This window comes from Balaenoptera acutorostrata, chromosome X (genome assembly GCF_949987535.1).
Source record: "Balaenoptera acutorostrata chromosome X, mBalAcu1.1, whole genome shotgun sequence".
Lineage (NCBI taxonomy): Eukaryota > Metazoa > Chordata > Mammalia > Artiodactyla > Balaenopteridae > Balaenoptera > Balaenoptera acutorostrata.
In genome coordinates, this window is record NC_080085.1 from 88,830,743 (window position 1) to 88,853,880 (window position 23,138).

At 43.3% G+C, this 23,138-nt stretch overlaps 1 protein-coding gene across 1 annotated transcript; it reads right to left on the minus strand.

Annotated features, from left to right (window-relative positions):
• Positions 1–2,637: 2,637 nt before the first annotated feature.
• XKRX (XK related X-linked) lies at positions 2,638–19,596 on the minus strand. The gene is made up of 3 exons (XM_007181445.3): positions 15,047–19,596; positions 10,531–10,799; positions 2,638–4,522 (listed from the first exon to the last, which is right to left on the minus strand). The coding sequence occupies exons 1-3, from the start codon at positions 15,379–15,381 to the stop codon at positions 3,777–3,779; spliced, it is 1,350 nt and encodes a 449-aa protein (XP_007181507.1). The 5' UTR covers positions 15,382–19,596; the 3' UTR covers positions 2,638–3,776.
• Between the last annotated feature and the right edge of the window lie 3,542 nt (positions 19,597–23,138).

The following is a 23,138-nucleotide window of genomic DNA, read 5'->3' on the forward strand; positions in this document are numbered from 1 at the left end:
AGTAGCAATCAATTCTGTAATGCTGAGGACTATGACCTTGTGAGGTGCAGGGATGAGGGGGCTAGCTGAAAGAGCACTCAAGGTTGACCTAGCCTCTCAGGACTAACAGCTCCCAGAGGGGCATTATTCTGTACCATCCCCATCCTCTGGCCTGCTCTGGGAGTCAGCTTCTCAGCAGGAGTAAGAGCAGTGTTGGCAAGAGAAAGTATAAGAGAATGAGCTTCAGCACTACCCTGCTCTGATTGGTTATTTCTGGAGGAAGTACTCATACAAACCTGACTGGGAATTGCTCCCTCCAGTTTTATCCCCACAACCAGGGTCTAGAAGGTACGTGTCTAAGAATATACAGGAGACAAAATCCTGAAACTAGAAAGGAAATGATTCCCTTCACCCCCCACTTCCTAACTCTCCCAGTCCCCAGCCTATAAGTGCATGTGAACACATGCTCGGTTTTTATCCTAAGCTTTTTAGGACTTGACCCTTCTCTAGAGTGAACTGAGTGGTGACCCCTTGATAAGGAGTGTTTGTGAGAAAGCATGCTTGATATGAACCCAGCCATAGCCCATAAAATATTCTTGAAACCACTAACATATTAAAATAATTTCACAAAGGACCTAAGAGAACTTAGAGGTTTACGTCATGATCAAGAGTATAAGGTCTGGAGCCTGAGTGCCCAAGACTGAATCTGGCTCTGACGCTCTCTGTGACCTTAGGCAGGTCACTTCACTTTTCTATGCCTTAGAATCCTCATCTGTAAAATGTGGAATAACAGTACCTACCCTCATAAGAGTTGTTTTGAGGATTGAATGAAATAATGCATATAAAGGACCATGCCAGACATATCGTAAGTGCCCATAAATATTAGCTAGCCTTTCATTATCCGACAGTGCCTCATGGTTCTATGCCCATAGTCTTTAAGGCATTTGTGGAGCAAATGAAATTGATGACCATTAGTTTATTTAATACGTTTCCTTAATATGTTCATTTCCCCATACTTAGCCTACTGACTTTCCAATGACACGAGGATAGTTGTTGTTACAGTGGCCTAGCATTTACACCCAAACTTTGTGATTCTGCACTCCTTTTCCAAGACCCATTTGCTGGCCCCATCTCTGCCTCCTCTCCCACTCCATTAGACTTACCCCTACAAAAGTACCCTGTGTTACTTTAAGATTTGAGGATAAAAAGAGAGTTGTCAATTAAAGAAGTGTTTGCGGATGGAAGGGAGCACTTTCCTCTGCTCTACCCCCCGTATTCCACAATTTCTTCATCTCCTGTGTATTTAAGAGACTGCTGTGGAACAGAAAGGCCACCACCTATAGGAGGTTCTGAAGGTTCATTTGTATAATGTATCACTAGTGTCTCTTCTCTGTAGGTAAGGGCAACAGGTTTTTCAGGTGGAACTTGCTCCACACTCCTTACCCTAAACTCGCTGCATTCCTGGGATATTAAGTCACTGAGGCTGGAGAGGATACGTGGGGGAAAACATGCCTGGTCCGGCATGAGGCACATTTTTCTGCCCTGTGTATCTCCACTCCAGCTCTAATTGGCTTGCCTTGCTCACTGTGTGTCTCTGTGTTCTCATAGCATCTGACCCTTAAGTAGCCGAGTCACACGGTTTTTGTGGACCAAATTATAGTTCTACTCTGCTCTTGCTCTTAAAGGAAGGCATATTAACCATTAGGGAGAAATTCTTGCTTGAATTCCAAAGAGGCAGTGTGTTCTTCTGGAGGTTTGGTAGATTATTTCTTTCAAATGCACCTTGAATAACAGTCAGAGGACAGCAGTGTATGCTTTTTATGACAACAACCTACATCTCCATCATGAAAGATGAGGATGAGGAATGCGGGAGTTAGGTTGAAAAAGGAAATCTCCACTGCTCCAAAGCAAGTCACTTCACTCTCCCCCAACTTAAGTATCCAATCCTTTTAGCCCCAAACAGTGGTTGAAGATGGGAAAACCACACTAGACATATCAGCAAATAGGACAATTCTGGCTCATAGCCCTGCTACTTAGAAGAGGGAGCTCTTCCAACATAATGTCCTGACACTGTATAAGAGGAGGGGAAATGGCTAAAGATAAATTCTTAACATGATCCCAAGAGTAAAACTGGATGAGAATGGAAAGCCTTAGGTTAGATTGTTCACAGTTCTTCACAGCATTGTGGTGGGCACAACTGTACACGCTACTAGGAGCTCTTCTCACTTTCCTGGTCTGTGAGGGGCAAGCATTAGTTAGGTAAATGCTGGGATACTCGATCCCAATAGGCAGTGGCCACAGTAACTTCAATTCCTTGGTGACTTTAGAGGCATCCAGCTGACTTTCTCATCAAAATACCCAACTCATAAAAGATATAAACATTAAGAAACATAAGGAAGGGAGAACTGCATTCATCCACTGGGGGTGTGGGAGCGAGCAGATGGTTGATAAGCATATGCTCCTTATTAGAAAATAAAATCCTGTGGGCAGAAAGTAGTACCGATGATGATTTAACGTGATCTCGTTTCCCTCCTCTGCCTTCACTCTACCTTGGAGTGTTAGCCACTCTCCCAACCCCAAACAACATAAAGGCGATGTCCTAGCTATCATTACCTCTCTCTCCCCCCTAAAAAACAAATCAACAAAATACTCAGGATAGTAGGAAACACAAAGCAATCTTCATTTCTTCCACACATTAGAAACATTTTCAATTACAGTTCAGCTTCTCTGAGATCTACATCAATGTTGGTCAAAGAGCACAGAAAAGCCAGGTTGGAGGGAATCCCTGATAAGGAGGCATGAAGTGAGAGCTTTGATTCAACCACTCCACTCAGCACAGTGGAGGCCCATGCAGGTCCCTGAGATAGTCATTCTGCTTTATGCCTTGAAGGAAACCCACTCTGTACTCCCTCCTCAGAGTGTGCCTTTGAAGGGCCACTGAAAAGAAAGATCCTTGATGAATGATCACTAGTAAAGTCCTTTTAAATTGTATTTATTTATTTATTTATGGCTGTGTTGGGTCCTCGTTTCTGTGCGAGGGCTTTCTCTAGTTGCGGCGAGCGGGGGCCACTCTTCATCGCGGTGCGCGGGCCTCTCACTATCGCGGCCTCTCTTGTTGCGGAGCACAGGCTCCAGACGCGCAGGCTCAGCAATTGTGGCTCACGGGCTTAGTCGCTCCGCGGCATGTGGGATCCTCCCAGACCAGGGCTCGAACCCGCGTCCCCTGCATTGGCAGGCAGATTCCCAACCACTGCGCCACCAGGGAAGCCCGGGGGTTTTCCTCTTAATCAGTGTTTCTCACTGGAATGAGAAGACCCCAGCCACGTTCACAGTTGCAGGTTTCACATAAGTCAGACTGTTTCCTGGGAGGTACCCATAGCTGATAAGCAGGCACATCCTCTGATCAGTCAGGATATATTCTGGTGGGATTCTGGGCCATTCAGTCCAGCCCACAGAAACCTCAGTAACGCTCAAGCCAATGAGCAGAGCTACAGAGAGCCTTAGGTGCATGGAGGTAAGTTATCTCATAGGGCAGCCAGACAGCTGACCTGGGTGGGAGGAATGTGAATGATATCTCTGACCCTCCCACGTACACAGTGGTTACCTTGGTGTCCAAACATAGCAGTCAATCTTAAGGAAATAAAATCTATTTGGGGGCTGCTCTTTCTTCTGATAGGCTTACAGAAAACTCAAAACAATGTCCTGGTGGGTACTCACCCATGAGCCTCATCGTCTCCTTCAATTTCACGGTTGCTCTTGGCAACCCCAACCCATCCCAAAATACCCGAAAGACAGAATCAGACAATGCTTTGCCCTGCTTCAGCATCAACGGATGGCTCTGAGTTCTCAACCCTGCCCCGAGGGTGCTGGTAGCAGCAGACACAGTAGAGATAGTCCACTACATTGTGGGTGAAGAGTGAGCGCAACGGGTGCAAGTACTTGAAGAAAAGGAGCATGAAGCCAATGGAAGTCAGATAAGCAATAATGAGCTGCAAGGCAATCAAGGAATGACAGTAATTCAGCAACACTTTCACTCCAAAGAACTTAAAAACCAAGACCATGATCACATTCTCTAACAATCTCACACTATAGTGCAGGCCCATGTGTCCCCAGTTCTGACCTTTCTCAACAAGGTCGCTGTCTGCTAACTTCAACTGCAAAGCTGACCAGCAAGAGAAGTTGATGCCAGCATAGAGGACGGTAACGGAAATCAACACCACTAAGGTGCCAAGCCGGCTGAAATTTTTCTCTATGTTACTGGGCATATGGGCACCACTCCTCCAGAACTTAACCCAAGGCTCAAAGAGGATGATCAGGAAGTTCAGCAATAAGAAGGGCACAGCCTTCAATTTCAAGGTGGCTGAAAAGAGCACGAGAATCATGAGGCGGGAGGTGATCTCCAATGTCCGCCAAATGGTGATGCACAGGACTTCTAGTGGCCCAAGGCGAATCTTGTATTCATCGTACTTGATCTGGATAGCCAACATATTGCAGAGGGTAGCCCCATAGGTGACAGATATCAGGGAAAAGACTATTAGCACAGCTGTAAGAAAAAAAAAGAAACAGAAGAAAATAGATAATCAGTCAATGTTGGTGAAGTTTGTACTCTGACCCAGAGGTCCAGAGAGATGATAGGTGAGACTCAAGGGCCCAAGTTAAGAGCAAACCTACGAATGAACAGAGCTATGTAAACAAACAGCATACACAGAAAGATAATGGAAATAAACTAAATTTTTTTGCATGACAGGGATTGGGGCAGTTTTTAATTTTTTCTACATTTCTCTAGTTTCTAAATTTCCCATGAAATAAGAAATGAACATATACTGGTAATATTTTAATAATCATATAAACATACAAAATAAACTAAAAAAACAGTGGGCCTCAGAACCATCATTGAGAGGTCACTAGCATTGAGAGGTCACTAACACAAGAAGAGTACAGATAAAGGGATGGGCAGCATCTACCTGATGAAACAAGCTTCTGAGAAAACAGTGCTGGAGGCAGAGAGAACTTGATCTGAAAAAAATCCAGTCTTAGGAGACTCAGAGAGAATGCCTTTGGTTATAGAAGTCCCTGCTTTGATGAACATCTTCTTCAAGGAACTAATCTTGCTTGTGTATGCTTCTGGAACATAAAATATATACTGGAAATCCCATGAGGGCAGAAGGGACCATGACTATTTTGTTCACTGCTGTATCACCAGAGCCTAGCACACTGCCTGGAGCATAGTAGGTGCTCAACAAATGTTTGTGGAATTAATGAAGAATTCTGAGTTTAGAGAGGCACCATAACATACCTACGATTAGAAGTGCTTGGTTCAGCAGTGTGAGAGCTTGTGCAACTCACTGAATATCCATGTGCCTCGGTCCCCTAGGTGACCTACACTGAGATACTCTAGAGTTGCTTGTATTACTCATCAGCAATACCAATTTCCCAATGCTTTGGTATACTTTAGGAATCCCCAAACTTCTGGCAGAGTGGTTTAAAAATTTAAAAATCCCATTTCCTAGCCCATAACATCCATACCACTGTGCGTTAGAGTAGGGGCCCTGAAGGATCAGGATGCCCTCTAATCCTGCTATCCTAAGTCTCAACTATAGGTCACACAGTGGCTCTTTCCTTTTCTTCCTTTCTTTATATCAGAGGATACCAATCACTAAGAAAAATCTAGTGGTCTCAAGGAGAGTGAGACGCCAGAGTGTACGCATCCAAAAGAAAAGCTGGAGCTTTCTGTTCCAATAAAAACACTGGATCCAGGGAACTAGAGCCATTGAAATGTCAATTTAATCTGCAAGCAAAGTAAAGACCTTCTGATAGAAACCCAAAAAGAAGCACAGCGTTGTTTCCGAGATCTTTTCCAGCTCTAAGTAGAGGGTTGCAGTCTCTAAGACTGGAAGACTCTCTTAAAGTGTCTACTCTTACCTTTATTTTTATTACTTATTATTTTTTTCCAGCTTTATTGAGATATAATCAACATATAACATTGTATTAGTTTAAGGTGTACAGCATAATGATTTGATATACTCTTAGCTTTATAAACCACTCTCAGTCCCATCCTCAAGAGTTGATGCTCCTTGTGGAGTTTGGAACATCAGGACATATGCACAGCCAGCCAAGTGTGGTGATGCTTTCCCTTAAATTTAGAACTCGTTTATTGATAGTAGTGTAATAAAAAGCAGAAAGCCTGATGCTTCCAATAAATGTAAAAACACCTTCCATCTGTCTCCCTACAAAAAGACACATGCCATAAGAGGTCATAATGCTACTAGTGAAATTTGCTCATCTATGCTGATCTGGATGGCCTTCCAGAGAAAAAGGAATAAGAAAAGGGGTAGCAAAGAGAAGACAGGAGGGTGGGTGAAAATGAGGAAAACTAAAACCAAGAAGTAGTTCACAAAACCTTAAAAGAGAGGATGTTGTCAGAAAGTTTTTAATAGGAGAAATTACTGAAGAATTGAAAACAAGGCCTTGTAGAAAGTTTCCCTTACATCCTTTGTAGAGTGACCTATAGTTAGAAACACGGATCCTAAAGGTAGATGTCCTGCATTCCAAACCTCTTTGCCATCTATTACTTATGGAACCTTGTGGGGGAATTCACTTAACCGCTCGGTGCCTCTGTTTTCTCATTTGTAAAATGTGGATAATAATAAGTATCTCATAGTGTTGTTGTGAAGATTTAAATGAAATAGAGAAATGCCTGGAACATAGTAAATGCTATCTGTTAGCTCCTATTATCATCATCATCATCATCATCACCATTCTCTATTTCCAAAAGTGCAGGAGATGCATTTACTTTGCTTAGGTGCTACCCTGACACTTAGGAAATCAGGTGATTTCAAAACTGATAGATAGACATAAGCCTTACAAAAATGTGAAAAACCTATAATAAGAAAATGATACAATTTTACTGAAGTATATTTAAAAATATTTAATGACATGTACTTCGGTAAACTTGTATATAGTTGGCCCTCTGCATCCACAGATACAACCAAAACCATGGATAGAAAATACTCGGGAAAAAATTCCAGTAAGTTCCAAAAAGCAAAACTTGAATTTGCCATGCACTGGCAACTATTTACTTAGCATTTACATCATATTCATAACTATTTACATAGCATTTACACTGTATTAGGTATTATAAGTAACCTAGAGATGATGTAAACTATACGGGAGGAGGTACACAGGTTATACACAAATACTACACCATTTTATATAAGGGATTTGAAAATCTACGGATTTTGGTATCCGCAGGGGGTCCTGGAAACAATCCCCTGCAGGTACCCAGGGTCAACTATAGTTTTCTTGCTACGGGTCTTACATATTTATGGCACAGAGTGTAGCGATGCTGCACCGATGTATATTTATCTCCAAACTCATCAAGTTGTACACATTAAATCGGTAGAGGTTTTTGTTTGTCAACTGTACCTCGATGAAGTGATTTTTAAATATTTAACGAAATGGAGAGTTAAATTATCTTCTGATATGAAATAGATTGATCCTGTAAAGATGTAAACTCCCTCTAAAATAACCTAAACAATTGAATGCAATCCCAATCACAGTCTCAATAAAATGTTTTTTCTTTTGTTGTTATTGTTTTGCTTTGTTTTGTTTTCTGGTGGGGGAATTGACAAGTTGATTGTGAAAATTCATTCTGTTTGGAAGATCAGGCTAAATTGCTCTACTAGATATGAGCTGTGAGAGGCCTTTGAAAGGCACAAGACCTAAAAGCAATAAAGAATTTGAATACATAAAAATTTAATACTTCAAAATGCCAGAAAAGACTACAAGTATATTGTCTCTTACATATAGTGTGTTGCACATCTGTTACATGTATGACATGTATATGCACATTTAAAATGTGTGTGTGTACACACATACAGAACATTATACAAATGTATACATACACACCTATCCACAGCAGAGAAAGGATTAATAGCCAGAATAAGTAAATAGATCCTCCAAATTAATAAGGAAAAGATAAACAACACACTAGAAAAAGTGAGTAACATATAAATAAGATATTTAAAGAACAGAATGACCAAATGATGCTCAGTTTCACTCATAAAGAAAGTAAATTATTAAAACAGTTATTTTATAATTATATAAATATTTAGTTTAAGATATAAAGAAACAGGCATCTTCATACACTGCTGGTGGGAATACAAATTCATACAACCTTTTGGCAGTACTGCTAAAATTCTAAATATGCATATCTTTCCTCCCAGCAATTCTACTGCTAAGAAGTTATTCTACAAAGTCTCATTCCAGTACACAGATGCTTATAAAGATGTTCACAGGAGCATAGTCTGTAATCAGAGAAAAACTTTTTTGCATGGATGGAAAAATTATAAACAAACTTTAATCCTACCAACAGAAGATTAGGGAAATAAGAAAGAATGGTCCAATTCATATAAAGGAAATATATAGTATATTTATCATTATTATTATTATATATATAAATAACTGTTGAAGAAATATTGGCATACTTTTGAAAAAAACATGCTGCTGAATAGAATGTTTAATTTGCCTTTTTTGGCAAATATATATATATACACATATATATGTTGTATGTATGTTTATATTTACATAATAAAAAGAAGTCTGCACTACTGTGTATAAAATAGATAACTAATGAGAACCTGCTGTATAGCACAGGAAAGAAAGAAAGAGAGAGAGAGAGAGAGAGAAAGAAAGAAAGAAAGAGAAAGAGAGAAAGAGAGAAAGAGAGAGAGAGGGAGGGAGGGAGGAAGGAAAGAGTCTGGAAGGATATACACTAAATGGTAAACAGATTACCTTTGGGAAGTCAGATTACATCTTCTATTTTATATATATTCTGTACAGCTTTGAATCTTTACCATAACCATGTCTGATTTTTATATTTAAAAAAAATAAGGACCAAAAATAGTAATACATGATCATGGTAAAAAGAAATCCAAACCATATAAAAGGGTATAAAGTAAAAGCTAATAAAAGTCAGCTGACTTCTCATTTTCACTCGCTAGAGGTAAATGGTTCCTTGCATATCTTTCTAGAAATAGTCTGTGCATGTACAATTACCTGCAGGCCATCCGGTTTGTGCATGTATTACTTTTATGATGCATACATATTTTAATTAGATGATTTAATTACCCTCAAAATTCCCAGGAGGAAGAGCATCATCATTTCCAGATTTTTCTCCCCATACTACTGTCAATTCTAGGTAGGTAAAAAGCTTCAAGACCAGTAGAACTTCATGAACAATTCTTAGTAGAGAAAAAAAGAGGGCACATTTCCTCCTTTATTTGAAACATACAGCTTTGCCAAGCAGGGTCGGCACCTAATAATAAGGAAATGGTCCAAAGCTGTACCCACGGGTGCTTCCCTGGTGGCGCAGCGGTTGAGAATCCGCCTGCCAATGCAGGAGACATGGGTTCGAGCCTTGGTCCGGGAAGATCCCACATGCCGCGGAGCAACTAAGCCCGTGTGCCACAACTACTGAGCCTGCGCTCTAGAGCCCACGAGCCACAACTACTGAGCCCTTGTGCCACAACTACTGAAGCCCGTGAGCCTAGAGCCCGTGCTCCGCAACAAGAGAAGCCACTGCAATGAGAAGCCTGTGCACCGCAACGAAGAGTAGCCCCCGCTCGCCTCAACTAGAGAAAGCCCGCGTGCAGCAACAAAGACCCAACACAGCCAAAAATAAATAAATAAATAAATTAAAAAAAAAAAAAAAAAAAAAGCTGTACCCACAGCTGTACCAGCTCCAGCCCAAGCTAGAGGCTTACTCATCTCGGGATCCCTCTTTTACAAGTGGGAAATTAAGACAGTGACCTCTTTGGTAACTTCCTCTAAAGATTACAGAGAAGGTCAGGACTGGGACCAGGCCTGACTCGCATCAGTATTCATTCCACACCCCTTTTTCTTTCTCCCCACTGGAGTTGGAAGGAGTGATTAAATCAGTGGTTCCCAAAAGTGGCTGATCAGAATCAACTGGGGTACGTTAAAAAAATGCAGATTCTTGGCCTCCCACACTCAGATTGATTCAGGTCTGAGTATGGGATGTAAGTTTTAAAGGAAGCTTTCCTCCAGTAATTATGTTTTCTCATGGGAACCTCTTACTTAAAGGCAGCCATCCCTAAACCAACCAACCAACCAACCAACCAAACACACTCAGTACAATTTAAACACTGTGGGTAGGGAAAATGTCCTACTGGCTGCTGGTATTACTCACTTCTTCTGGGTCCAGAGAGGGTTTATCTGTGGCATTTTTAGTCTAAATACCTTACCCCAGTTTAAGAAATCTGGCAGGCCTGAGATGTCTGGCTCCCCAAGTTGACTCTCGGTGCTGTCCAATAGAACTAGTTCTATAATACCAATAGAGTAATCACTAGGCACACGTAGCTACTGAGCACTTGAAATGTGGCTAGTATGACTGAGGAAATAAATTTTTCATTTTTCATTTTAATTTAAATAGCCACATGAAGCTGGTGGCCAGTATATTGGACAGCTCAGGTGTAGATTTCTAAGACCCTTGATTTCAGTGGAGCCCTCCCCTCTCCTGACCCCACTCACCTCTATCCAGGGGGACCTCTGCAGAGATCAGGGTCACATAGAGCTGACAGGTCAGCTGGGGCACTGAGCCCAGGAAGGCTTGGATCTGTGACATACGTTTGTAGGCACTGCGGTGCATAGCCAGGGTCCGGATGGAGTGGCCCACCTCCCATTCTATCAGCACCTCCTCGCCATTTATTAGCATTTTCTTTCGGGTGAGGTTGACATAGGGCTCCTCCTGCCCTCCTTTCTTCCACAGTGTGAGGTACTTAATCATGGCTTCCAAACATCTGCAGAAGTAAAGCATCATGAGTACTTAACTAAAGCTGTCCTAGGAAGGAAAGTTGTAGTGAGGGCGGAACAATAACTCAGGAGGGCTGTGCTACTTTTTGCCATTCCTTCTCTCCTGTTCTACTCATTTCTCATGAGGCAAGGAGTTGGTCATGCCTTCCACGTGTCACTTCAGTCTAAATCCTTTGTGTTGGGTTGGCAATCGACCAACCTAAGAACACCAGTTCAGAAGTGTTTGAGGACTTAAGAATAAGCCTGTGACAGAAAAATGGCTTGAACACAAAGACATTAAAAATGTGTTGAGAGAAAATGATGAAGGTTCCAAAAGGCTCTGGTTTTCATAACACCTCAGGTTCCTGAGGTAAAGCATTCCTTATTCAAAGCTTTCAGCTCCATAATCAGAGCTTTTGAGCTCTGCTTTTTCAAGACAAAGCCCACAACTATAACTGTCGCAGCCAAAAAGTCTTGGAGGGGATCTGGAAAAACCTCTCAAATACACAGGAAAGCCATTTAGCAACAAAGGTACTTAAAAGGCTTGACAACTCAGAACCGAGTGTACTATATACCTAGGGAACCTCAAAAGATCTCTTTAAAGGTTGTTCTGGGTGCCTCTTGACCTGTTTGGGAACAATAGCCTTTTAAACTTCATTCTTTCTCTACAAAGAGTAAAACATCCTTATGAGATCCTATCATCCTTGAAATAATATTAAGACCACATTTCCTGCTGTACCTGTCCCATATCCCCCATATAAATCAGAAGTCTTTAGCAGTTCTGATGTGGTGAAAAGAGAAGCAACTAGAACATATTGTTTTGGAACACCTGAGTTACCACTTCCCCCACTCACACTGAAATAAATGGAAACTGTGGACTATTTCTTCTAAGTAAGAACAGTTGTGTCAAAAATTAAGCAGTCTTTCCTGATAGGCTGAGGGCACGGGTTGCATTTATCTTACCCACTGCTCTTATCACATAGTGGGCATTTGATAAATATTTGCTGAGTAAATGAAAGAGTAAGAAGGAAAAAAAAGAATACAGGGTGAGAAGTGATGGAAGGAGAAGATAATAATTAATAATGGCAATGTAATTTAACAAAAAAAAAAAACAGACCAAAGACGAGCTCAAATTTATATGCTCTCTAGGCCTTTGGCTCCCAATAGAAAAGCTTGGAACAGTGCTGGCTGCCATTCTCCACAGGACCCCTTTTTTAAAAAAAATTATTTTATATTGGACTATAGTTGATTTACAATGTTGTGTTAGCTTCAGGTGTACAGCAAAGTGATTCAGTTATACATATACATATATCTATTCTTTTTCAAATTCTTTTCCCTTTTAAGTTGTTACATAATATTGAGCAGAGTTCCCTGTGCTACACAGTAGGTCCTTGTTGGTTATCTATTTTAAACATAGTAGTGTGCATATGTCAATCCCAAACTCCCAATTTATCCCTCCCCCCACCACCTTTCCCCTTTGGTAACCATAAGTTTGTTTTCTCAGTCTTTGAGTCTGTTTTGTAAATAAGTTCATTTGTATCATTTTTCCACAGGATCCCTTTGAGATTGGTGCGTGTGTACCAGCCTAAAGCATGTAGTTTGAAACATCCATGTTGTAGGGAAAACTCTAAAATCCAGGAGAGAAAAAGATGGAAGGAGAGAACAGAAAAGGAAAAAAAAGCAACTTTCTCTTCTTATTCAGGAAAAATGCGTAAGTGCATTTCCAACAAGAGAGTTTAGATTTTAACCCAAGCCCATCAATGTTATTGCTGAATAAAACATTGGGGGAGGTGGTGGCATGAAGAATTCTGTTTATGCTTCTATTCTTAAGGCCATTTACTGGTTTAAGTAAGCGTGTTTGCCTTGCTTATAAGCGGCAGCAAATGAGAGTACATTGTCATTTCCAGAAGTATCTTTGCATTTCACACAAGGGAGCCAGGCCCTCCAAACACCTTCATGTGCCTAATAGCATTCATCAAGTTGCTGCCTACCTAAAAAGTAATTTGCCTTGAAAATAAGCATTATCAAGGATATGATTTATGAGCTTTTAATTATTTTTTTTCCCTGCTGTGGGGTAGCTGACTGAGATTATAAATGCTTTCCGATCATTTCTAGTGGGAGCTAAATGACAAAAATGAAACATAGTACTCAACACTCCATATGGACGGTCCAAATCAAAGATGGCTTGGGAGGCCACAAAGCAAAGAGAGAAGTTGAAACGGGGAGCTGGGGCACAACTTACTGAAATTTGCATCTTAAGAGTGATTGATCCGTTAACTCAATATATTGCATTTGAAAAGGGCAAGAAGAATGGTTTCCTTGCTCTAATGACATCTCTAAATGATATCTTGGTTCCAAGTTCGAGATGAGGTCTTCCTTTCACAGCTTAACTTCAAAGATTTAGAACTGGAAAGGCCCTTTAGATTACCTAGTCCAGAGGTTGCATAGGCCAGCTGAGTCACATCTGACGAACAGCTGTGGTGTGTTTGGCCCGGACAGTGCTTTTATTTAATTACCAAAATCAGCTGTCAACATGTTCAATCATTCTATTTCACATAAAATCCTGTCTTGGGAGCTTGTCCTGAAAAGTTGGGGCCTTGGCGATCCTGGGTCTGAATTCCAACAGGGAAACAATGGGCTGGAGCTGTAGAGCGGCTGGCCTCCTTTACGCAGATCTTGCGGACTCCAGATCGCCACAGTACTCACTAACGCTCCATCATTCCTCTAACACCGAGACTTCATTTTTACTTATCATCACACATGAAACTACTGTTTTTTCTCATCCTTGGCTTGCTTCAGTCATTTATGATACCTGCCTGGCTGGCCCCTGTAAGTGTTTGAGTTTGAGACCCATGATCTAGCCCAACCCATTTATTTTACAGATGAAGGAACTGAGGCTCAAGGCATCTTCAGGGATTTCACCAAGGCCATGTAACTAGTCAATGACAGAGGGCAAACTAGATTCCAGGTCTCCTGAATTCGAGGCCACTGTTTCTGTCGATGTCTCATATTTTCGCTGATGGAGTGTAATCAATTCCTCCCCATTTAAACATATTGATAAAAAATTTTTTTAAAGGGGGCAGTTCCATCCTTAGTCAGTTTCAGACTGTGTTTATTTCTAAGGATGAAATATCTTCCCATTGCAATTACAACATCAACACTCTGACCCATATTCCTCAGCTGACTGCAAGTTTCTGCCTCTCTTGCAATCAAGATAAACTTGGTCCATTCTTTCCTACTGACCTCAGAAGTTTTGCAATGTCTCTCTACCTTGAAAATCACATAGCATCCAGATGAGACTTCTGACACAGATGCCTGTATCCCTAGGATAAGGCACATTCTTTCTTTGTTTTTTTAAACATCTTTATTGGAGTATAGTTGCTTTACAATGGTGTGTTAGTTTCTGCTTTATAACAAAGTGAATCAGCTATACATATATATATATCCCCATATCTCCTCCCTCTTGCGTCTCCCTTCCACCCTCCCTATCCCACTTCTCTAGGTGGTCACAAAGCACCGAGCTGATCTCCCTGAAGGCACATTCTTGTCCCTTCAAAGCAATCTGAATGGAAAGACTCAATACTATTACATTGTGCTACAGCATCCAGATGGAGAGATAGGCTATCTTCCTTTGCCCCCTTCTAACCGTGTACCTTTATTGCAGAAAGATACAGAGATAAATAGGAGACCAATAAACTGACAGAGAAAAATAAACTACAATGGGTTCAGGTACCAGATGAGCACAAATGGCTTAAAATACTTTCCAGATGTCAAATAACTCCAGAAAATTTGAAAATATCAGTAGCAGCAGCCCAAGCAACTCAGGGTAAAGAAACTGAATGTGAGATGGGATGGAGGGGGTAAGGAACTTCCATCCAATTTAAAGAGCATCTAAAAGGCAGAGTCAAAATAACACACTCTGAAGCTATAGCCTGTGTTTACAAGGTGACCACATCAATTGGTCTCATACCAGTTTTCACAACCCAAATCCAGATAGCAAACATTGTCAAATGAAGTCTTGTTAATGGTACCATACATGGTTTCGGAACACAGGTACATGCTATATGTTCATTGTGGTGGCACTTAAGACTGCAGATAAGACTTTTTGGATGGCAGGCAGGGAAACCAAGAGTGGGAGGGAATGGGAGAATCGATTCGATTCGAAGCACAGTAACAGTCTTAAAAATATTAAATTCATCTTTCTCTGCACAGTTGGGGGGCAGGGGAGGAGGGAAAAGATTTAAAAGTTGCTCACCTGATAACAGGTCCCAAGAGGATTAGATGCATAAACAGTGATAGTGGCTTGTCTTTGGCCAGATCTCTGTGGACAAAAATGAGGGTCAACTGGACCATAATGGATGAAAACATAAAGAAGGAAAAGGTGTATGTCATCCAGTAGGTTTCACTATTCTTCCGATAGATTGTAACCATGTACAAGGCAGCTGCTGCCTCCCCACAGTACAAAAACGTGGAGAAGAGGATGCCAAATGGAAAGGTAAATCGGGGGTTGGTCCCACGGGTGACATCTTCCTCCAGAGAGGATATCGGCTCCACGTTTGGCTCCTCAGGAATTTCAAAAACTCGGTCCATTGTTGAGGTTCTGAGTGTTGTGGTCTGGTCTTCAGAGCACTCCCATCCCCACCTCCCAAGAGAACCCTGTAGCCACTGCAGTGCAAGTATTGGTGAGGAGAGCTGTCAAGTCCAATTCCAGAACGGAGATCTACTAATTAGAGCAGGAGACCGCTCTCTTCTCGTCTCAAACTAGACTTGATGGAGTCTGGGATGAAGAGGCCAGGAGTACCACTTTGAAACTAGACTCTTGATTGGCCCAGGATTCCAATCGTCAACTACGTGCTGTGGAAGTTGGACAAGGCAAAAAGCAAGCATCTTAGCGCCCAGTCCGGAGTCCAGTTCCAGGCGCGTCAAGAGCCATGGGAACAGCTGTTGCCGTGGCGGCTCCGCCTTTCGCAGCCCCCCAGGCAGGGCGGGTAGCCACTCTCTCTGGGGCACCGACACTCAGCAGCTCCTCTGGAGGAGCCCTGACCAGTGTGCTCTCTCAAATCAGCCGAGAACTGAGCCAGGGCAGAAGAGTGGGCGCAGCCTGAGCGTCCCTTCGGGGATCCAGTTCACTGCCCAGGTACCCTAGCTAATGCTAGGCTGCGGCTATTAGCTCGCCTGCTCGCCGGCGGTCTCTCCGCACCGGCGCTTAGTCAAGCGTTCTCACGGCGGCTCCTCCAATTCCCCAAGCTCCGCCCCCAAGGCAGCCAGGCCAGGGGCAGGAGCAAAGCCACAACCCCGGCCCCGAGCGCAGTCACCGGGGAGAGAAGCAGAGCGCGCGCCCGCTACAGGATCAAGAGAAAGCTGGAGGGGCTTCTTTTCCACAGAGAAACTTTGCTAGCGAAAAACACGACGTGCGGGGCGCCAACCCGGCCCGACGGACGTCGGCAAACTCTCGGGCGCCGTCTGCTGCCGGGGTCCCTGCCTGGCTCGCAGTTCCAGCTGTGAGAGGTCGTTGGCTTCAGGAACGAAGGCGCCGATGGCGGGGCTGCACGAAATGGGAGAGACAGCTGGGGCCAAACAAAACCAGCCTGCGAGTTCCAGGGCGGCCAGATGAAGGGTACTCGCTGCATAGAGGCGCGACACAAAGGGGCTTGGGCCAGCCTTCAGAAGCACTTCTCATCACGACCCCCGGACCCTGGAGGAAGCCACAGCTTTCCTCTTAGCCAGCAGCAGCAGACCCCCAGTTCTACCCCGCCCTCCCTAACTAGCTCGCTCCCACACTCGCTCAAGCCAGGCGGTTAAGCAGGAGTGTCTCTCTCGGCCTCAGGGTTGAATTTCCCTAGGTCCTATTGCCCTACAGATTTTATCACGGTGGGGTTGGGGAGAGACCTGGGGGGCAATTGGGCCGTAGAGTTTCCTTTCCAAGCGAGAGTGTATGTAGCAGAAGGAAGAAAGAGAAAGAGGGAATGTCAAAGAAAGACTCAAGGTCATATCTAGGATGAGCAAGAAATAAACCTTTAGTGTTTTACACCCCTGAAAAAAAAAAAAAAGACTCAAGGTCAGCCCACAGACCCATATTATATGCCTTGATTTCTCCACTTGCAAAATGAGGCCAGGATGGGAACTTTAGAATGAACTTTCAGGTCTTTGGCTGTAAGGTTCTGAAGAGGTGCCAAATTCTAAATAGACTGGAGAGGAGCCAGGAGAGCTGTTAGTAAAAATTGAGAGGGGTGTCTTAAAGAGCTCTGAAATTTGCCTAGATTCTTAAGAGCCATCTTCCCCCACCTCGCTGAGCTTTTGTTTTTGTGCCTTCATCTGCATAATTCTAAACCCCGGGGGGAAAAGAGAAAACATCTGCCTCCTGGTAATAATATAAATGTAGCGGAGCCTGTGCCAATCTCCTTCTGCTGCAGGAAGTCAGTAAAAAGGATCTATGTGAGGAGCGGCCAAGTAGCAGCCACCAAAATGATGGCTTCAAGAAAGGCTTAGCCTTGCTGTTGTATTGGTTTTTAAGATTCCTGCAATTGCTGTCTCCTTTCCCCGGGGCTGATTCAAGAACAGATCAGCTTCAAAAGGTTGTTGCTTTTGAAGCAGATGTCCCATCTTGGTCTGTACCTGTGTTAGCAGCTGGGTTAGGAGGCTGACACTTCCTCCTGTTTCACAAGGCGGGGCAATGCTATCTGAGAACACTTCATACATAGTGTTGATGGCTTGGGCCTTTCCAAAAGGCACAAAGTTCTCTGCCAACAGTATACAGTGCAGAACTTCTTGTGGGCTTCTTCAGGACCTATTCCCAAGATGGATCACAAGTAGGGTGAGAAACTCATCTGTTTGCTGAGTTGGGATGAGTTGGCCACCCTGACATGGGAGACTGAAGCTAGGAAGACTGTAGAATCTCCATGTCTTTCTTTTAGCCTCTCCTTGTTCTTCCTTGTGCCCTTGTCATTCCCCAAATACACAAATCTACACTGCCTTCCTACTTTGTTCCAATATGACTCCTTCTGTCTGACATTTAAGGCTCTCTATAATCATCAGACTATTTTCCTCTCCAACTTCATCGCCCACGCTACCCTGCCACACCCTTTGCTCCAGTCCAGCAGGTTTTCTCACTTAATCACACTTGCCTTGCTCTCTCAGTGCCTTGTTGAGGCCGTTTACAATCCCCTTCACTCTTTTCTCCATTAGCCCAAAGCCTAATCTTCTTTCAAGGGTCAGTTCAAGTATTACCTCCTCCAGGAAGCCTTCCCTCACCTCCCCAGCTCTCACTTTTCCCTCTGTCTTTGTGCTACTGGCATGTATTCTCTTGATCTAGTCCTTCAACTCTTTCTGTGTTTGCCCTGCCTCCTAAACAGAAGTGTAGACTCAGGGAGGGATGCTCAATTAATGTTTGTTGTGGTTCTTGTTGATGATAGTGATTAACAAATAGTGATGATGATGAAGCTTCCTCCCCTGTGTTTCCTCCAGGAAAACATACAAGACTCAAGGCACACTCATCTCTAAAAGCTGCAGCCACTGTAGCTGGAGCATAAAGTCCTGTAGGGCACCTACTGCCTCAGCCAGCCATTCAGCTCACAGAGGATGTCAGCCCACATGATCTCTCCCTTCTCAGAGCTCCTACAGCACTTTTTTGGGTCAATCCCACAGTTTAGCACCAAATTACAACTTATTTCAAGTATATTAATTTTTATTTCACCACTAAATTACCATAAGCTCCTTGAAGGCAGAGACCCTACTGTTACATTTTTTTTGGATTTCCCCAAGGTTGGTATATACGCGTAAATCTCCTGCCACTTGATCCCCCTCACCCACTAGCTTCTCTGTTTTCAGCCCTAGGACTCTCTGGCGCTTTAGGTCACTAAATCCTCTGGTCTCTTATTTCCTTGTTCCTTTTGCCCTGCTGGGAGAAACTGACTGAGAATTTGCCCTGTTTCTGTCCAACTCTCCTTCCTCTTTTAGACAATCTCTAGACTCCAGCCCTTTACTCTTCTTAAGACTACAGACCTGGAAATGTTGATACTCATGAGACTGCTGAGGACCTGGGAACCCCTTCCCCATTAAGAGCACTGTTCTCCCAAGGACTGCTCATCTGAGGTGATAACCCCGTGCTTCCCCGTGAATGCTAGGCCGTGTTCAGGGGTTTGGTTCTGCAAGAAAGGGAGACCCAAGATTTGACTCCCCACTCCCCCTACCTCCAGCCCCCGACTCAGCAGGAACAGAGAACGGGGTCTAAAAGCAGTTTGATTGAAAAGCTCTTGGCGTATTTATCAGCTTTCAGAACCCCTCTGAACTACATAAGGTTCGGAGATAGGTTTGAGCTTACAAAGCCCCTGCAGCCAGAGCTGATTCATAAGAGGTAGCTGGCATCCACGAGGGAAAAGGAGAGGAAGGAGAGAGATGTGCTGCAAGTGGCTGATAGTCCAGTCACAGAACACTGTCTGGTGAGAGGTGATGGACAAGGCCTGGAGAATCAGTAGTAAGGATGGAAGAATGGCTTCCATCTGTAGAATGCTCGGTTTGGACTGTTAGAATCCTTAAAAGATATGTAATGCAAAATCAGTCAGGTATCCTCTGGGCCTTCTCTTTTTGCTCTAAGCTCCCTAAGGACAAAGACTTTTGATTATCCTTTTCCAAGCCACTCTCTCACCATCCATTTTCCAAAGTGGCTGCACCATTTTACATTTCTATCAGCACTGTGTTTCTCCCCATCCTCAACAGCACTTATCTTTTTTCATTATAACCATCCTAGTGGCTTTTGATTTGCATTTCCCTGATGGCTAAATTAATTGATTTTGTGTGTGTGTGTGTGTGTGTGTGTGTGTGTACAAGGTCGTTTGAACACTAGCTGGCCACAATCATTCAGTTATTTCAATAAACATTTATTTGTAATAGCAGTAAGACAAAGATCTCTACTCTCAAGAGGTTTACAGAGTGTAATGGTATAATAGACATTTGTCCTTTTAGGGGTGTTGCTGTACAGCATTTGAACCCCTTTATCTGGGGGAGAGGACACAGGACTCTTGCTAAGAAGCAGGGCCCCCTTGTAGCTGGGGCACAGGCATGTGACTTAGGCTCCCTCAATCCAAAGATCTATCCCTTGAATTGGGAGCCAGTGACCCAAAGAAGTGGACAATCTTCTCCAATTCAGACAGTCATGAAAATGTGCCCCTTGGTTCTTCCAGTGTGGGAAGTGTCATTGACCTTTGCCCCAGCTGCTGTGCTTTAAATTCACCCCAAAATTTGCTGCTTTGTTCTGAAGCCACACTGCTCCCAGCCAGTGACTGAGCACAGCAGGGATACTAAGTCATGCCCATTTCTGGGAGACACAGGACTATGTGGCCTGTGACTTTGGCAACAGAACTCCCCGTCAGCCTGGTCGAACTTTACTAGCACTGCACTTCAGTCTACGACACTTCCTACCTAACCTTCTTTCCTTCTCTTATCCATAAAGGGCAGATTTACACTGCAGTTTAACACCTCTCCCAGCTTCCTCTGGCTCCCTCCCTATGTTCTCTCACTGACATTTTCCCCAATAAATCTCCTGCATGTCTAATCCCAGCTTGGTTTCTGCATCTCTGAGGACCTAAGCCAACCCACTAATGTTGCTAGCATGGTGGTAGTAATGGTGACAGCTGTGATGTTGGCTGTGTAGCCCTGAGTCTGGTTCTCCAGTCCAACTTGTGATTCTGGGAGCTATTCAATATGCTTTTAAGACAAGCATTTTCTGCTTAAATTAGCCAATCAATTTCTGTTGCTCACAACTAACAACCCTCTGGATTATAGGGGAAGGGACAAAAACATTCAACTACAATACAGTGTGACAAGGGTTATGATAGAAGCACAGAATCTGTGGAAGCACATAGGAGGCACCTAACCCAGTCTTTATATCCTCTCAAATGAAATATCCATATGCTACCTGGAATTGCTGGTCAGCTCTTCTCACTAATTTTACAGGCCACCCCAAATTCAAAGGCTCACAACCATCTTCTCAATTTACCATTCCTTAGGAAGTAGTTCTCATAGTTACATTCACATAAGAATTATTTGGGAAAGAAGACTACTTGCAGATACCAGGGCCCCATCCTTCGAGTAATGCAAGTGCTCAGAGGATCATAACTTGAGAAAAACTGTCCCAGGGATAGCTCTAGAATCTGTTCCTAAAACAATTTTATCCATCATCATAGTGCGCATTTCATAAATACTGGCAGCAGTTGACCCCTCTGTGGCCTGAGCCAAAGTGAAGATAGACTTAAGAGTCAGTCCACACATGGGTCCTTGATTTCCTTGGGCTGCCCACGAAGAATATCACCTGTAGTTTGCTCCCTAGCACAATTCAGTAAGAATTAAACTATCCGCACACACTTTCATATTCTTTCCTATTGGGCACATTATATGCTTGTTGGACCTTAAGGTGTTCGACCTTATGGCCAAGGAAAGGAGATATTCCAGCCGTGGCAAGAGGAGAAAGGGACTCCCCCTAGACTATACGATGACTCAATGGATGAACTAAGAGAAGAAAGCTTGTGTAAGATCATAAATCTTACGCCATTACCAGACAACCTTCCCAGTACTCCTGCCTCTCCTACTTGGCTTTAGTACTAAAGGGTCCCCCAATTGTCAAGGACTTCAGTTCTAACTTTTAAAAAAGATGGAGTTATTATTAGTGGGAGAAGTCAAAGCAGCAGGGAAAAGTAGGATAAATTAGGTTGGCAAAGTCAGATCCCGGGAAGAGAAATCATGTAAAGACAGGGTAGTGAGATCACAGTGGGCCAGATAATGCACAGTCCTGCCTGGCAGGACAGAAATCAGGCCACGCCAAATCTCTCTGACCCACAGCAGTGTAGTGTAGTAAAAAGAGCTGCATTATAGACTGGAGTAAAACACTATGGGTTTTAATCCTGGATCTGCTTCTAAATCTTTGTGTGATCTTGGTTCTCTCTGGGATCTCCAAGATTCTGTCTAGCTTAACATCCCATGACATCTGTGTAGTTAGGCATGGCTAGGCCTCCAAGAATCTTTGATTCCACACGCAGTACCATGGTTTTATCGCCACCAAGCAACTGAACAAGCCAATGACCCAAGTGTCCTAATCAATTTCTCCTAGAGATATACTCTCACATGTGAAATATATATGTATAAACATGTTTATAATAGCCAAAGGTTGGACACTACCTAAATGTCCACCAACAAAGAACTGCTTAAATAAATTCTGGTATATCTATAATAATTATGGAACGCTGTGCAGCCATGTAGCCATAAAGAAGCTCTTTATGTACTGATATGAAACAGCCTTCTATGTAAAAAGTGAAAAAAAGTAGGGTGCAGAATAGCATTTATGGTATGCTACAATTGTATAAAAATTAGGGGTGTACATATACAAATATGCATAGAATATCTCAGGAAGGATACACAGGAAACTGGTAACAGTGACTGACTTCAGCGAAGGGAAATGGACAATGAGGGAGACGGTAGTAGGGAAAATAGATATTCATCTGTTCAAAACATAAAAAAAGAACCTTAACCAGCCATGTCACAAACCCATCTTTTTCAACCATCTAGCAGAATGTAAGTGAACAAAGTTGGGAGAGACTTTGTTTCTGAAAGCAGAAAGAAGAGTCTAAGGCAATTTCTTGGCTCAGCCTGTCTCAGAAGTGTGTAGGTAGCTATGATGGGTCTTCAGCTGTTTCCTTCCCTCTCTGCCTTCAAGACCTGAAGGTGCATCTTGAGAGTTGCTTCAGGCAGCTGACTGTCAACAGAAACTGGAGAGACTAGGAGAAGCTTCTATTTGGGTGAGGCCTGGAAGAAAAGTGAAGCAGAAGCCAAAAGTTCACAAACTACCAAGTAGGCATCTAAAGAGAATTTCTCATTCCTTGGAAAAGCTGTCACTGCACCCACAGTACATCGTGAGCTCACTGACACCAGACGAGATATATATCTTTGCATTATCAGTCCATTATCAGTCCCCTACAAGGACAAAAAAGAGTTCATTCTTTTCTTCTGAAATGAATATCATAAAGAGCATTCACTGAAAGCTAGTAGCAATATAAAAAGTACAAAGTTTTAGGGCTTCCCTGGTGGCGCAGTGGTTGAGAATCTGCCTGCTAATGCAGGGGACACGGGTTCGAGCCCTGGTCTGGGAAGATCCCACATGCCACGGAGCAGCTGGGCCCGTGAGCCACAATTGCTGAGCCTGCGCGTCTGGAGCCTGTGCCCCGCGACGGGAGGGGCCGCGATAGAGAAAGGCCCGCGCACCGCGATGAAGAGCGGTCCCCGCACCGCGATGAAGAGCGGTCCCCGCACCGCGATGAAGAGTGGCCCCCGCTTGCCGCAACTGGAGAAAGCCCTCGCAC